Source organism: Nyctereutes procyonoides, unplaced genomic scaffold (assembly GCF_905146905.1).
Source record: "Nyctereutes procyonoides isolate TBG_1078 unplaced genomic scaffold, NYPRO_anot_genome, whole genome shotgun sequence".
NCBI lineage: Eukaryota > Metazoa > Chordata > Mammalia > Carnivora > Canidae > Nyctereutes > Nyctereutes procyonoides.
The window spans coordinates 3,058,144-3,073,566 of record NW_026575044.1 but is presented as its reverse complement, the minus strand read 5'-3'; the positions used below and the strand labels follow the sequence as shown (position 1 = coordinate 3,073,566).

The window sequence follows — 15,423 nt, the reverse complement described above, 5'->3', positions numbered from 1 at the left end:
TAAGATATCTGGGAAATCCCAAATAACTTCCCATGAGAGAAATTAAGGAAGTCCTGAGTAAAGGGAAACAAATACCATATTTGTAGGATGAAAGATTCAAGATGTTAATACACCAATTCTCCCCCGATCTATAGTCAATGTAATCCTATTCAAAATCCTAGCAGGCTTTTTCGTTAGAAATTTATAAGATGATTTTAAAATGTGTATGGAAATCCAAAGAATCTAGATAGCCAAAACAATTTTGTAAAAGCAAAGTTGGAGAATTCAAATTACCTGATTTCAAGACAGTCTAGAGTTATAGTAATCAAGATTGTGTGGCAAGTGTGTTAGGATTGACATAAGGGAAAAAAAAAAGGATTGACATAAGGATCACTTAAACAGAATAGTGAATCAAATTGACCTACACTGGGGCACCTGGCTGGCTCAGTTTAAGGAGCATGCAACTCTTGATCTCAGGGTTGTGAATTTGAGCCCCCTGTTGGGTATAGAGATTGCTAAAAATAAACTAAAAAAAAAAAAGACACATACATATCTGATTGATTTTGAATAGTATACAAAGGTGATTCAGTGGAGAAAGGATAGTCTTTTCAACAAATAGTGCTAGAACATTCAGACATCCACATCCAAAGAAGAGAATCTTGAACTTTACCTCACAGTATGTACAAAAATTACCTCAAAATGAATCAAGACCTCAATGTAAAACATAAAATTAAAAAGGTTGTGGAAGTAAACCAGAAAATCTTAGGGACTCTGGGTAGGTGAACATTTCTTCAATAAAATCCAAAAAGCCCTAATTACAAGAAAACATTGATGAAATGGGTCTCATACTTGTTTTTGAAAAACATTCTTAAAGAATATCAACAGATAAGCCACGGACTAGGAGGAAATATTTCCAAGACACATGTGTGACCTAGGACCTGTTATCTAGAATACATAACTCTTGTAACAATAGTAAAACATAACCCAATTTAAAAATGAGTAGGGGGACCTGGGTGGCTCAGTGGTTGAACATCTGCCTTTGGCTCAGGTCGTCCTAGGGCCCTGGGATGGAGCCCCACATCAGGCTCCCTGCGGAGAACCTGCTTCTCCCTCTGCCTATGTGTCTGTGTCTCTCATGAATAAATAAATAAATTCTTTAAAAATAAATAAAAATGGGTAAAAGTTGTGGATGTTAATTAAGCTTATGAAAATAGGTTCAAAATCATCAACTATTAGGCAAATGCAAATGAAAATTTCAGTAAGATACTACTGCACTTATAATGGCTAAAATTAAAAAAATGGATGAGACAAATGTCAGGGTGTGAAACAGCTGGAATCTCCAACATTGCTAATGAGAATGGTCAACCACTTTTGGGAAACTGGCAGTTTCTCGTAAAGGTAAACAAACGTTCACTCGCCTTTCAAGTCAGCAATCTTACTCCTAGATGAAACATGACCACCCAAAGGCCCATATACAAATGTTTATGACAACTTTATTCGTAATTGCCAAAAGCTGGAGGCAATGTAAATGTCCAGAAAAATAAACTTTGGTGCATTTTTATCACTCAGCCATAAAATGGAACTAACAGCTAATAGTGGATGAATCTCAAAACCATTATGCTAAGTGAAAGAAGTGAGACATGCAAGAATACATACTGTATGATCTCACTTGTATTAGGGTTCTTTGGAGAAACAGAACCAATGTATGTATCTCCTCCATAGAAGTATGTATGTATATGTATATATGTGCATACATGTGCGTGTGTATATGCCAACACACACACACACACACACACACACACACACACACACACACTCATATGGACTGAGAAGTCCCAAGATCTGCAGTTAGCAAGCTAGAGACCCAGGAGAACCAATGGTGTGATTTCCGGTCTGAAACCTAGCAGGCTGCGGACCCAAGGAGAGCCATGTTTCAGTTTAGGTTCAAGGGTAGGGAAAGACCTTTGTTCCAGCCTAACAGGCGGGAGGAGTTCACTCCCACTCAGATTTTAATTCCATTCAGGTGTTTAATTGGCTGGGTGAGACCCACCCACACGAGGGAGGGCCATCTGCTCTACTGGGGGTACCAATTCAAACGTTAATCTTTTTCAGAAACACCCCCACAGACACACCCAGAGTGATGTCTAACCAAATGCCTTGGCACCCTGTGTCCCGGCCAAACTGACAAAAAATTAACCATCACAATAGCATTCTAGAAAAGGCAACACTTTATAGGGCAGAAATCAGATCAGTGGTGGCAGGAGAAAGGGAGGCTGCTGAACACAAAGGGGTAGGAGGGAAATGTGGTACAGGTGATGGAATACACTATTTTTATGTGGTGGTGGTTACACAACCACAAATATTTGTCAGAAGTCGTTGAATTGGTGAATTCCCTTATATGTAATTGTACCTCAACAAACAAAAACCCCACAAAATTTGAGGAGCCATTTAAAGAAGGAGAAGAAGAGGTAGTCTGGGAACTATTCTGAGGACATGTCACTGAGGTTGCAACCTGAATGATGAATATAATCTACCTATGGGATTTGTTCAGGGCAGAAAGGGCTTTCGAAGAGAGGAGCGGTATGAGAAAAGACCTTGAGGCAGGACAGATTGGCATATTCATGGAAGTGGAAGGAGCACAAGATGAGGCCAAAGGGATGAGCTGAGGCCAGTTGAGACCAACTTAGGGATTTCTAGTCCTCTTTTAAGGAAGACAGAGTTTAATGCAATGAGAAACGGGAAGTTAAGCATAAATTGATTTGACTTACATCTTATATTCACTTTAGCTGCAGCATGAGGATGGATGGAAGGTGTTAGGAGGAGAAGCAGAGCATCAATCGAGGAGGCGAACAGCCAGCCAGGTGATGCCTTTTTGAACCAGGGTTGCAGCAGTGCCTACGAAGAGAACTGGACTCAATATATTTTGAAGGCTGGATTTAATGGATTTCCTGATAAATTCAACATGAGGAATGAAAAAAATGGAGGGATTAGGGGGATGTTTAGATTTTTGTCTCCCCAAGTGGGGAGATGTCGGTGGAAACAGGCAGGAAAGACAAGTTGGGGGGATGAAGGTTTTGTGTGAACATGTTGGGTCTGGAGTGGCTATGGGCCATTCACATGGCAATGTGTATGTGGCTCACATGTGCTTTCATGGGTAGTGAAGTGTGCAGTTCAGGAGATGTCTGAGCTGAAGAAAGAAGCTGGGAGTTATTCACCAACACGGGTCACGTTGAAAGTCACAGCAGTAGGGCAGCCCGGGTGGCTCAGCAATTTAGCGCCGCCTTGGGCCCAGGGCGTGATCCTGGGGACCCGGGATCAAGTCCCACATTGGGCTCCCTGTATGGAGCCTGCTTCTCCCTCTGCCTGTGTCTCTGACTCTGTCTCTCTCTCGTGAATAAATAAATAAAATATTTAAAAAAAGAAAGAAAGAAAGAGAAAGAATGAAAGTCACAGCAGTGAGTTGGAACACTGAGAATTTTTTTTTTTTTTTGAGGAAATGAAGATGGCATTGGCAGGACCCCTGAGCAGAGAGGAAAGAAAGATCTGCCAGTGGGAAGGTAGAAACCAGAGGAGTGTGGTGTCATGGAAGCCAAGCAAAGAGCACAATGTTTTAAAAAAGGAGTTGGTAGAGTGTCTCTCAGTTTCAGCTCAGGTCATGATCTCAGGGTTGTGGGTTTGAGCCCTGTGATAGGCTCCGTAGGGAGTCTGCTTGAGACTTTCTCCCCCTCTCCCTCCCCATTGCTCGCTCTCTCTCTCTCTCTCTCAAATAAATAAATAAATAAATAAATCTTAAAAAAATTTAAAGAGTTGTCACCTGTGTTGAATGCTCTAAGGTAATATGACAGAGTTTCTATCAGCAGCATGGAGGTATCACCGACTTTGACAGTTTTGAGGGAGTGGGGGGAGCAGAAGCCAGACTGGGCCATGAAAACCAAACATGGAGATAACTATTTCAACAAATCTGCTCTCACAGAATTGGGCTGGTGGCTGGGGAGCTGTGGGGACAGTCATGTCTGTGGTGGTAATAGTCTAGGGATTAGTTGGGTGGTTCAAAAAGGGATAACCAGCAGAGCAAGCAGTGCCACTGCAACGAGGGTGATTTAAAGCCTCATGATTGTTTCTTAGCCATTTCTCACAGTAACTTTGTGAAGAATTGTTAATAAGTCTATCAAAACAAGGTTCCAGAAACCAGAAATAATCTAGTTTCTTTCCTTGCATGCTTAACTACCTCGCTTCCCTCAGTGATTCACAAAATACTAAATTCTTTATTATTATTTTTTCAGATTTTATTTATTCATGAGAGACGCACAAAGAGAGAGGCAGAAACATAGGCAGAGGGAGAAGCTGACTCCCTGCAAGGAGCCTGATGTAGGACTGGATCCCAGGATCCCAGGATCACACCCTGAGCCAAAGGCAGATGTTCAACCGCTAAGTCACCCAGGCGTTCCAAAATACCAAATTCTTTCTTCAATCTTTCCCTTGAGTGCACACTTAGCTGTCACTGGGATGTGATACTCATGTAAATGTGAGGCCTGTTCTTGTTTTAGAGCTTTAGTGAGTTGCATTATAACTGCAGTGTCAGGCGGTGCTTGTGGAAAATCTGCCTGTCCTGGTATCATCTCCAGTAAACATCTTTAGGTGTGTGGGTTTCCCTATTTATGATGTATTTAGGGCACTAGCAGAGGAAACACCTAATTGGATTTGAAGGCTGGACCTAGTATTGCGGTGACAGGCCTTGCAAGGTATGGGTGTGAGACCTGAATCTGTCACAAGCAGAAATAAAAGCCCATTATGGCAAATATTACCCTGTCTCGATGTGGATGTCCTCCAAAGCATAGCTTGTCCTGAGACAAGCACCAGGGGCAGGTAGTTTGGAAGGTAATCTCAGGAGGAACAAGTTAGAAAGTAGGGAAAGAGATAAAGGAGAAAAGGCAAAAAGGTAGAGTGCCAGATGCAGAGGTCCTGCTGTGATCACCTGGGCTTAATATTGCTGGAGACTTCTGAGATACTGTGTGGACCATGTCTCAGATTCGCCCACCAGAGGAGGGGTGGCTGGGCCATTTATATCTCCATCCTGTTAACTCCCCCACCCCAGCTCCAGGGTGGTAACACCCCGCCCCCAAAACACACACGTGCACACATGCGCACATGAGAAGGCACTTGAGGATGTCTACCCCAGGTGTAGGTGGATTCAGGTAGGTAAGGGAATATGAGGTGGGGCACATATGTGTGTTATGACACATAATATGTGTTATGACACAGCCCATGTTACAACCTCCAAATTTATGTATTGCAAAAGATATCCCCTGCAGTGGTGACCAGAAGAGTCTTGTTGGTATTAACCCCAATTCTGGGTACTCCTGAACACTTCATGGATTCCTTGGTTTCTGTCCACATAACTCTTCCTTTATCAGTAAGCGGGATTGTAATTGATAAAGGGCCTACAGGGTGGGGAGAAGCCCTGAAGACTAATAATGAGACATCAAGCCATTGCTCTTCAGTAGCCTTTCCTACCTTTCAGTGATCATGCCTCTCCCCGGAGGGCTTTTGGGAAAAATTATCCAACCTCTCACCACCACCAAGATCAAGTGAACACAAGGCAATCTAGTGCTTAGAGAAAAAGACAGCTGGTAGGTGTCTGTTTTCCCTTAAGCCTGGGGTTCTTAATCAGGGATCCACAGCCAATGGCTGAGCTTCTGGTCTTCGTAACCGCCCTAGAACTTTTGGTAACTTTTCTGCATATGGGCATATGAAGAGAGGCTCTGTGGCAATCATATTCTTGAGAAGGTCTGTGACACCAAAGTAGAATAAGAACCACTATCCTGGTTGGTTAAGCAAGGGTCTTTTTTCTATTGTACTTATTTACTTCATGTGGAAGGTTCGAGAAAAGGCAAGAATGCTCACTGGAAGTAGAGGGGAAGCCTGGTTGCCAAAACAAATCCCCACAGGGTAGCACCCCCCCCCGCCCCAGTCCCCGGAGTCCTCCATACTTGCCATAGGTCCAAGGTCTAACTTGAGATCATGTAGAGGACATCTTCTTAGATGTAGGCTATAATGAGGGAAGCTTCCAGGGAAACAAGAGATCAGAACAAAGGAATAAAGCTCTGGATTTGCACCGTCCACAACGCCAGGCTCTCACAGTTGTGATGGGGATGTTCCTGCCTCAGGTGGAACCTGGGCCTCAGAACCACGTCTTACCTGCTCTGTGTGTAAGTGCGGTTTGCCAACCGTGCCTTTGAGTCTCCTGTTTCTCACCTCTAGGATTAGCCAGTCTGAGGATTTGCCTTTCTTTCCCTCTTAGGACATTCAATCTTGATATCTTTAGGTCTTTTTCTTGAAAAATCACCAAGAATGCATATCTCAGCTCCAGCTATTTCTATGTTAATTTCATACATTAATGCTCACAGTGCCACCCTTTTTCCTGCTCCCTGAATACAGACTCCTTAGAGACTCTGAGAACCCTTTTTTGTTCTTGTTGAGGGGAGGATGCAATTTGACAAGGCACGGGTAAAATTTCATCAAAAGCCACCTGCTTGTCCACCCTGGCAAGGCAGATGTACAGAAGAGCTGTGCAGGGGCGCGCCCTCGGCCAGGAGGACTTGTTGGCTTCTGCGCCGCTCACAGCACAGTGAGGAGCCAGGACGATGGCTAACCCACGCCATCTGGGCAGGGACCACGGTAGGTTATTTAGCACCTGCTATGTGTCCCAGGCACCGTGCTTGGTGCTGGCAATGCAAAGACAAATAAGACAGGGTCTGTGACCTGCTGGGACCTCTGTGTGAATGAGAGAAACGGCAGATGAACAAACCAGAGCATACTGTCCTGTTAGGATAGAGGTAAGAGTAAGGTGACTGGGGAGCACTGTGTGCGGGGGGGACGTGAGGGGGCCCAGGATGGGAAGAGAATAGGTATTTTCCAGGACAAGGGGGGGGAGTGGCGTCAGGAACACAGGCAGAGGGAGAAGCAGGCCCCATGCAGGGAACCCGATGTGGGCCTCAATCCCGGGACTCCAGGACCACATACCCAGCTGAAGGCAGACACTAAACCGCTGAGCCACCCAGGGATCCCCATCTTTTTCTTTTTTAAGAAGAAAAAAAATTTATTTGTTTATTCATGAGAGACACACAGAGAGAGGCAGAGACACAGGCAGGGGGAGAAGCAGGCTCCATGCAGGGAGCCCGATGCGGGACTTGATCTCAGGACCCTGGGATCAGGCCCTGAGCCCAAGGCAGACACTCAACCACTGAGCCACCCAGGCATCCCAGGAATTCTGTTTTCTTATGCTTGGAGGCTAGGGTGCATGAGCAAAAGGAGAGAGGAGTTCCAAAAAGAAGGTACGAGTCATTGAGAAGTCGCTCACAATTCAACTGTAGGTGGTGTGGACCCACATGCATTAGCTTCTTGGGGCTGTTGTAAGAAATTATGACAAACTTGGTGGCTTGAAACCCCAGAAACTCATTCTCAGGAGAAAACCTGAAATCGAGGAGGTATTGGTGGGCCTGCGCTTGTGCAGGGGCTTGAGGGGATTCTTTCTCTGCTTCTTCTGGCATCTAGCAGCTGCCAGACTCAAATTCCTTTGCTTGTGGCCCTTTGGTGTCTTCCCCAGGGTCATCACCTCACCTTCCCTCCCGCTGTGTAAGTATCCCTCCACCTCCTGCTTACAGGATACACATGGATTGTGTGGGGGCCACCTGGATACACCAGGATGATCTACCCAACTCGATTTTTTAAAAAATTTCATTTATTTATTTATTTATTTATGAGAGAGAGAGAGAGAGAGAGAGAGAGGAGAGAGAGACCGGCAGAGGGATAAGCAGGCTCCCCAAGGGGAGTCCGATGCGGAACTAGATCCCAGGACCTCAGGATCATGACCTGAGCCAAAGGCAGATGCTCAACCACTGAGCCACCACGGCGGCCGGCCAACTTGAGATTCTTAATCACATGGGCTGATGCCCTTTTCTTTCCCTGCCGTATAAGATAACATTTTTGGATTCCAGACGTTAGACACAGATATCTTGTGGGGTCAGTTTTCAGTTTTCTGCATTGTGGGAGATTTTAGCAAGGCAACAGCTCAACTGACTTCAGTTCACAAAGATCCCTCAGGCGATAGTGTGGCGCATCCGAAAGGACATCATTTACTAAGAGCTGCGGAACAGCGTGGTGAGTGGAGGGGAGCCACGGCAAGGTCAGTGTGTCTAGCCAGGGTGGCAGCCTGGGGGTTGCTCAGGGAGGGGCTCAGGAATCCCAGTGCACGATGCCAAGCCTCAGCGTCCTCATCTGTGAAAGCTGGATTATCACAACTGTACCCACCTCTCGGGCCTGCTGGAGGGAGAGAGCTAAATGTGACACATGCCAGGTGACGGGCGCATGAGCAGGACTCCCCAAAGCACACTGATTCTGGCTTGCATTCTGGAATCAGGCTCCTGAGCACAGATGGCTCGAAAGCGGTGAGATGGGGCACATTCCATCCCCTGGCCTCTGACGGACTGGTCGGCAGAATTCTGGTACTTGGTGGGATGCTTTTGCTGCATTCACAGGCAGAAATCACCTAAAAGTCATGCTTTCTTAGACCTCCAGAGCCTGCCAATGACTTTGAACTCTAAATTTCATACACATTTAGCAGGAATAATGCATTTTTCATTTTAAAGTGTATTGTTGGGCAGCCCTGGTGGCTCAGTGGTTTAGCACCACCTTCAGCCCAGGGGTGTGATCCTAGAGACCCGGGATTGAGTCCCACATGGGGCTCCCTGCATGGAGTCTGCTTCTCCCTCTGCCTGTGTCTCAGCCTCTCTCTCCCTGTCTCTCTCTCATGAATAAATAAATAAAATCTTTAAAAAAACAAAACTAAACTATAGTGTTTACAGGAGCGCCTGGGTGGCTCACTCGGTGAAGTGTCTGCCTTTGGCTCAGGTTGTGATTCCGGGGTCCTGGGATTGAGACCCAGTCCAGCCCCATGCTCAGTGGGGAGTCTGCTTCTCTGTGTGCCCCTCCCCTCTGCTCCTGCACTCTCTCTCTCAAATAAATAATTTTTTTTTTTTTAAAAAAGTGTTTACAGTCAATCAGTATGTATTAGTTAAGGAGTATGTGCAGTTGACTATGCTTGAGTGACTGTGTCAGGAGGCCCGGCTGGAAAGTCCTTTGGCCCCATTTAAAGGGTCCTTGAGTGTCAGTTGAGGCCTTCAGACTTGACGATGAGGCAGTGAGAGGCCAGTGGGCACCCCTGAGTAGAGGGTGTGACCCAATGGACAGGGCACGGGAAGGTGATCACAGCTGTGGTAGTGGCTGGTTGGGTTTGAGGGAGAAGTAAGGCCGAGGCAGGGAGGTCCTTCTGGAAGCTGGTGCAACTCTTGTATGTGAGGTGACTGGGATGGAAGCACAGGGAATGGAGGGGAGAGAAAGACTTGCCGGGAATCGGCTTTCAGAGGACTAGTGTGTGACAGGGCAGGTTCACATGGCAGGCAACAGAATTGTAACAACACTACTTGGGAGGGATTGGCAGGCAGAGTTGCTGCAGGTTTTTCTTGCCCTGGTGGTAGGAGTGTCTTAGGAGGAGTGAGTTACCAGATGTTTGTGGGGACTGGAAGTTCTGGGGGTCCCTGAAGAAGACCAGGCTCTACCCCTACTGTCCTGGGAGAATAATCAGCCTTCTGTACTGACTGTTAAAAGAAGAGGCTGCCTGGCCATGAGGGGGCTACAGAGCCTTGTAGGCAACTGGATGGGAGTGGCTGCAGATGCAGGTGGGGCTGGGGGCAGGTGAGTGTTCAAGTCCTTGAAGGGGGGCTCTGAGGAGGGGTGGGTGGGGGAAGGATCCTTCCATGGCCATGGCATGGGGATGGCGGTGGTGGGTGAAGGACCCCCTAGTTGAAATACAGGCCCTGGACATCAGAGGGGAGCACCCACCTATCTGCTCTGGTGCCCATCCCAGTGCCTGGTCTTCTCACTCCTAATCTCCATCACTATGACAACTGTCTCTTCCCTCAGTTCCTTACTCAGCACGGGCCTCTGCATAGAACCTGTTTGTTCAAACCCCCCCAGGCTAGCTGCTGCTCTGGGATGGAACTTCTACACCCTCTCGGCCACTCCCTCCCTCCCTTTCCTGTCTTTTTCTCCCTCTTTTCATTTTCCTCATCCTCTTTTAAAAATAATCTTTTGAGGCGAAATGTACATAACACAAAATTAACCTTTTCAAAGTGAACAATTCAGTTGCATTTAGTGCGTTCACAATACTGTGCAATAACCACCTCTATCTTGTTCCAAAATATTTTCACCTCCTTGACCAGTGTCTCCCCAGTCCTCCTCTCCCTATAGCCCCTAGCAACCACCAATCTGCTTTCTGTTTCCATAGATTCATCTGTTCTGGATATTTCATATAAATAGCATCACGTAATATGTAACCTTTGGTGTCTATATTTATTTTGAATAGCAGGTAGGTTCACAAGGTACATAATTGAAAAGTCAGTAGATACACAGTGAAAAGTTCTCTGCTCCATGGTTACCTAATCTTTCTCCTGGAGGTAAAGAGTGACCTCAGTAGTTTTTGTTTGTTTATTCTTTTTGTTTTTCTATCCTTCCAGATACAGTTTATGCAAATATAAGTAAATGTAGATATGTCTACACACATTCTCTCTGTCATCTACTTATCTCTTTAGGTCTGATTTTTTTTCTCCTAACAATATATCTTGGACATAATTCCATATCAACATATAAAGAGCTTCCTCCTTCTTCTTTAATGACTGTTTTGTATTCTTGTGAATGGATATACCATAATTTATGTAGCCATTTCTCCCTGATGGACTTTTAGGTTGTTTCCAATCTTTGGGTATTATAAACAATGTCACAATGAGTCACTTGCACATGGGCCAATATATAGATAAATCAGGAGTCTGATATTCTGGTTTCAAACTTTGATACATTTAGGGCAAAATAAGAGTGGAGTCCTGTTATATTATATAATAAAGAACATTCATGGATTGGGAAATATGCATTAGACACTGTGAAAAGCATTTTTAAGCAGCTTTTATTGTGTGATACAATTTATATACCATAAAATTCACTCATTTAAAGCATACAATTTAATGTTTTTTAGTATTTTTCAGAGTTGTGCAACCATCATCATAATCGATTTTAGAACATTTTACCACCCCAAAAGAAACCCTTTACCCACTAGTTATCACTTCCCATGCTCCTCTGCCCCCAAACGGTGGAAACCACATTTACTTCTTGTCTCTGGATTTGCCCATTATGGGCATCTCATACAGATGAAATCATACAATATGTGGTCTTTTATGTGTGGCTTCTTTCCTTTAGCACAACGTTTTCAAGGTTGATCCATGTTGTAACAATTGTCATTATTCCATTCCTTTTTATTGAAGAATAATATTTCATTGTATGGAATTACCACACTTTGTTTATCCATTCATCAGTTGATATATATTTGCTTATGGTGTAGGAAAGTGGTTCAGTGTCATTCTGTCTTACATGGATCTCCAGCTGTCCCAGCATCATTTGTTGAAAAGATATGCTATGCATTTTATACTCATTATACTCATTATCTCATTCACTTCCCATAAGACTCTATGAGCAGGTATTACTAATATTCTCCTTTTATAAATGAAAAAAACAAGTGTTAGAAAGATTAAATAACTTTTCCACGGTCACTAATAAATGGAGAAGTCTAGAATTTAAACCCATGTCCTCTGATGCCTGGGGATAAAGGTCTAAAGGATTTTGTAAGTTGTAAAGGCCTGGAGAAATGTGTTGTTGTTGAAACCCTGGAAGGAATAAGCTTTCCGAAGGCGAGTGTGTAAAGAGAGAAAATAGAGGGTAGACAACTCAGCCTTGAGAAATACCCATTCTAGGTTTGGGAAAAAGAAAGGAAGCTAAAGAACTGGTTGTTGAGACGGGCTCATGGGACCACTGCTTCTCAGACTTATGGACGTCACAGATGTAGTTTTCACAACGTAACAACTAATACTTTGACATTTTACCATACTATGTATGCAGCTCACTGAAGTATCAGGGCAAGGCACATGAACAGAGTTATGGAAGACCAAAATATTTATTATGCTAAGAATATGAAAAGAAAGCCCTACATTTTCCTATCATTATCATTCCAGAAAATCAACAGATTTTACAGAAAAAAGAACAATTCTTCCCACATGTGCATATTATATCAACACGCATGCATTACAGCTTGTCATATACCTCATATTAAATATTTCCTAAGCATTCATCTATCTGTGCCATGTACTGTGGCATTATTTTAGTCTTTTTTTCATTTCCCTGATAAAATGGCCAAACGTCACCACAGACTGGCATTTGTGACTTTATCCACCTTGACAGCAGAAACTGAATATTTCTTCATTGGCACATAACATTCAATAAATGTTTTCAAAGCGAATTACAGACAGACAAAAAGAATGAATTTGCAACCTTGAGAACAAGAGAAAGAGAAGGTTTTAAGATGGTCACGTGTAATGTTCCTCAGACATTATATAACTACTAGCATAGCTGCAGAACTAGTAAAATTGGCTCCAGTGCAAATCCTAATATTTTGTCTCCTTTCCTCTTCTAGTCCCGAGAACAACTCAAAGTGCTTCCCTCCTCTTTCCAGGAGGAAAGGAGGTTGGTCTCTAATGTTCCTTGAAGGCAAGGATAATGTCCGGTTAGTTCTACATCTGCATGTCAAACATCTGGTATTGTGCCAGGTATTCAGTAGGTGCTCAATCAGTGTGGAAGGAATGAATGACTATGTGAGGCTAAGTCAGTGGGGAGACAGGGAGGCTGCCCTGGAGAGGGGACCTGGAGTGATCTCCCTGGGAAAAGGGACCAGAACCAGGCTTTCCCTGCAGTAAGGTCCACACACGCTCACATCCTGCCTCATGCAGAGCTGCCTCTCCCTTCCACATCAGGCTGAGAGCCTGCATTAAGAGCTCTGCTATAGACACAGCTGCCTGGGCTACAGGGTCTGTAAATCTCCTGTTCTGGTAATTTCATCACTACTAAACAGAAAATCTGTTCACTGATGCTTTGGTGGTAGGCTTGATTTTCTCCTATTTGGAAACAAAATCTCTGTCTTTTTACATCTAGAACTAAGCTAACATTTTCACCTAGGCAACCCAAGTTCTTTGACCAGGCCTGGGAAACAGAAAAAATGGGAGCCCCTATGTCAGATGCCTAAATCCTTAAAAGCTGTAAATCAAGCTAAACAGTTGTTCAATAAATTATGTTTGATCCTCCTACATTGACAAATAGGTATGGCTTTTATATGACTAAAAATTGGAAAAATATCAAAGATGACAAATATCAATTGTTATTACCAAGTTAGACTATATTATAGTAATATAAATTCAATTTTAAAATAAAAGCTATGATTTAGGGATCCCTGGGTGGCGCAGCGGTTTAGCGCCTGCCTTTGGCCCAGGGCGCGATCCTGGAGACCCAGGATCGAATCCCACGTCGGGCTCCCGGTGCATGGAGCCTGCTTCTCCCTCTGCCTGTGTCTCTGCCTCTTTCTCTCTCTCATTCTGTGTGACTATCATAAATAAATAAAAAATAAAAAAAAAAGTTTTAAAAAAAAGCTATGATTTATTTTTATTTTTTAAAAATATTTTATTTATTTTTTAAAAGATTTATTTATTTATTTATTCATTTATTCATTCATTCAGAGAGAGAGAGACAGGCAGAGGGAGAAGCGGGCTCCATGCAGGGAGCCCAACCTGGGACTCCATCACAGGCCTCCAGGATCACGCCCTGGGCTGCAGGCGGCGCTAAACCGCTGCACCACCAGGGCTGCCCTATTTATTTTTTAATGAGAGACACACAGAGAGAGGCAGAGATATAGGCAGAGGGAGAAGCAGGCTTCCTGCAGAGAGCCTGATGCTGGACCTGATGCTGGACCTCTGGATCATGCCCTGAGCAGAAGGCAGACGCTCAACCACTGAGCCACCCAGGCGCCCCAAAAGCTATTTTTTATAAAAAGATTTTATTTATTTGAGAGAGAGAGAATGAGCAGGGGAGAGAGAGAAGCAGGCTGCCCATTGAGCAGGGAGTCTGACTCAGGGCTGCATCCCAGAATCCAGGATCATGACCTGAGCTGAAGGCAGAGGCTTAACCGACTGAGCCACTCAGGTGCCCCCAAAGCTATTTTTTAAGTTTTCAAGAGCTATTTTTCTAAAATATTAAAAATCATCCACAAAAGTTAAAGGAAAGAAATATAATTTATAATTAACATGTTAAAAATTAAATTTCAAGTATTTACAGTTAAATTTTTTGACTTTGAAAATGTAATGAAATCTTTTTAAATGTTATTATGAAAAAGCTATTTGTTTCCATGTCTTTGAATTAGTACCACATTCCATGTATGTTATACCTAGACATACATATATACACATTAGAGAGTAATATGAAGTGTTTAATAATGAAAAATATTTCTTAGCCTCTGTGAACCGTTGCAATTTCTGCACTAATTTTTGGGAGTACCTCTGGAATTTTGTATTAGAGAAACAGAAAAATGGAGACTTGGTGCTGCCAGGAAACGGCATGTTGTTATATAAGCATCTATTGCATTCAAGGTGCCTCAGTGGAAGGATATGACAGGTGGATTTGTTTTCTAAATGTTGCCCTTCCTGTCAATCTGTTACAATTCACACAACTGCAAAAGCATTCATGAAGTTTCTCCTTCCCTCCTTCCTTCTTTCACTTAATGGTATTTACTGAGCACTATTTTCTAGGTGCTTTTCTGGGTTGTCAGGATAAAGAATGCATGGAACCGTGAGGACAAGGAGACACTTGAACATGAATAATGGTAATAGTGTGAGATTTAAAATGTGGTGGGAGCACAGAGGATGGAGCAACTGCCCTGTCAGTGTGGGCTGAGCTGGAGAAGGCTTCAGAGGAGATAGTAGAGGAGTACGGGCTTCCATTAGATGCCACAGAATGCCTACCGTGTTCCAGGCTCTCCTTGCATGCCGCCACGTGTACTTCGCACAAAAACTTTCAGAGGTAGTCATTCATGTCCATTTTACAGACGAGAATATTGAGGACCAGAAAGGTTAAGGAACTTGTTCAATTCCACATTGCTGGTAAGTGATGGTTATATCGTTCCAACTCCCAGATCTTCCTAACTTCACGATGGATGAACTTCCCACTCTGCCTGGGTATTTGAGGAGTCTCGAAGGATGTGTCGGAATTTACCTGAGTGGAACAAGGGGGGTAAGGATCAACAGGGAAAACACAACAGCATTTGTTATTGGAGATCTGAGACGTAAACTAGAATCATGCCTAAGCAGGTTTGAGTCTCCATACAGATGAAATCACAGATGACAAGGGGTGTAACTACAGCCATCTGAGTGACTTGAATAGGGTCCCGAGCAAATCCCTTTGCCTGGTTGATTTATAATTCCTAACAGGACCAAGTGCTTGGTAACATCTCAATTCTCTCCA

General features: G+C 43.9%; 1 protein-coding gene across 1 annotated transcript in view; it reads left to right on the top strand.

Moving 5' to 3' along the window:
• Nucleotides 1-3,244, top strand: part of TIPRL (TOR signaling pathway regulator) — a 37,244-nt gene extending 34,000 nt beyond the window's left edge. The window contains exon 7 of the mRNA XM_055324306.1: nt 2,766-3,244. Within this exon, the coding sequence (XP_055180281.1) occupies nt 2,766-2,855 (90 nt within the window). The 3' untranslated portion in view covers nt 2,856-3,244. The remainder of the gene's footprint in view (nt 1-2,765) is intronic.
• The last annotated feature ends 12,179 nt before the right edge of the window (nt 3,245-15,423 follow it).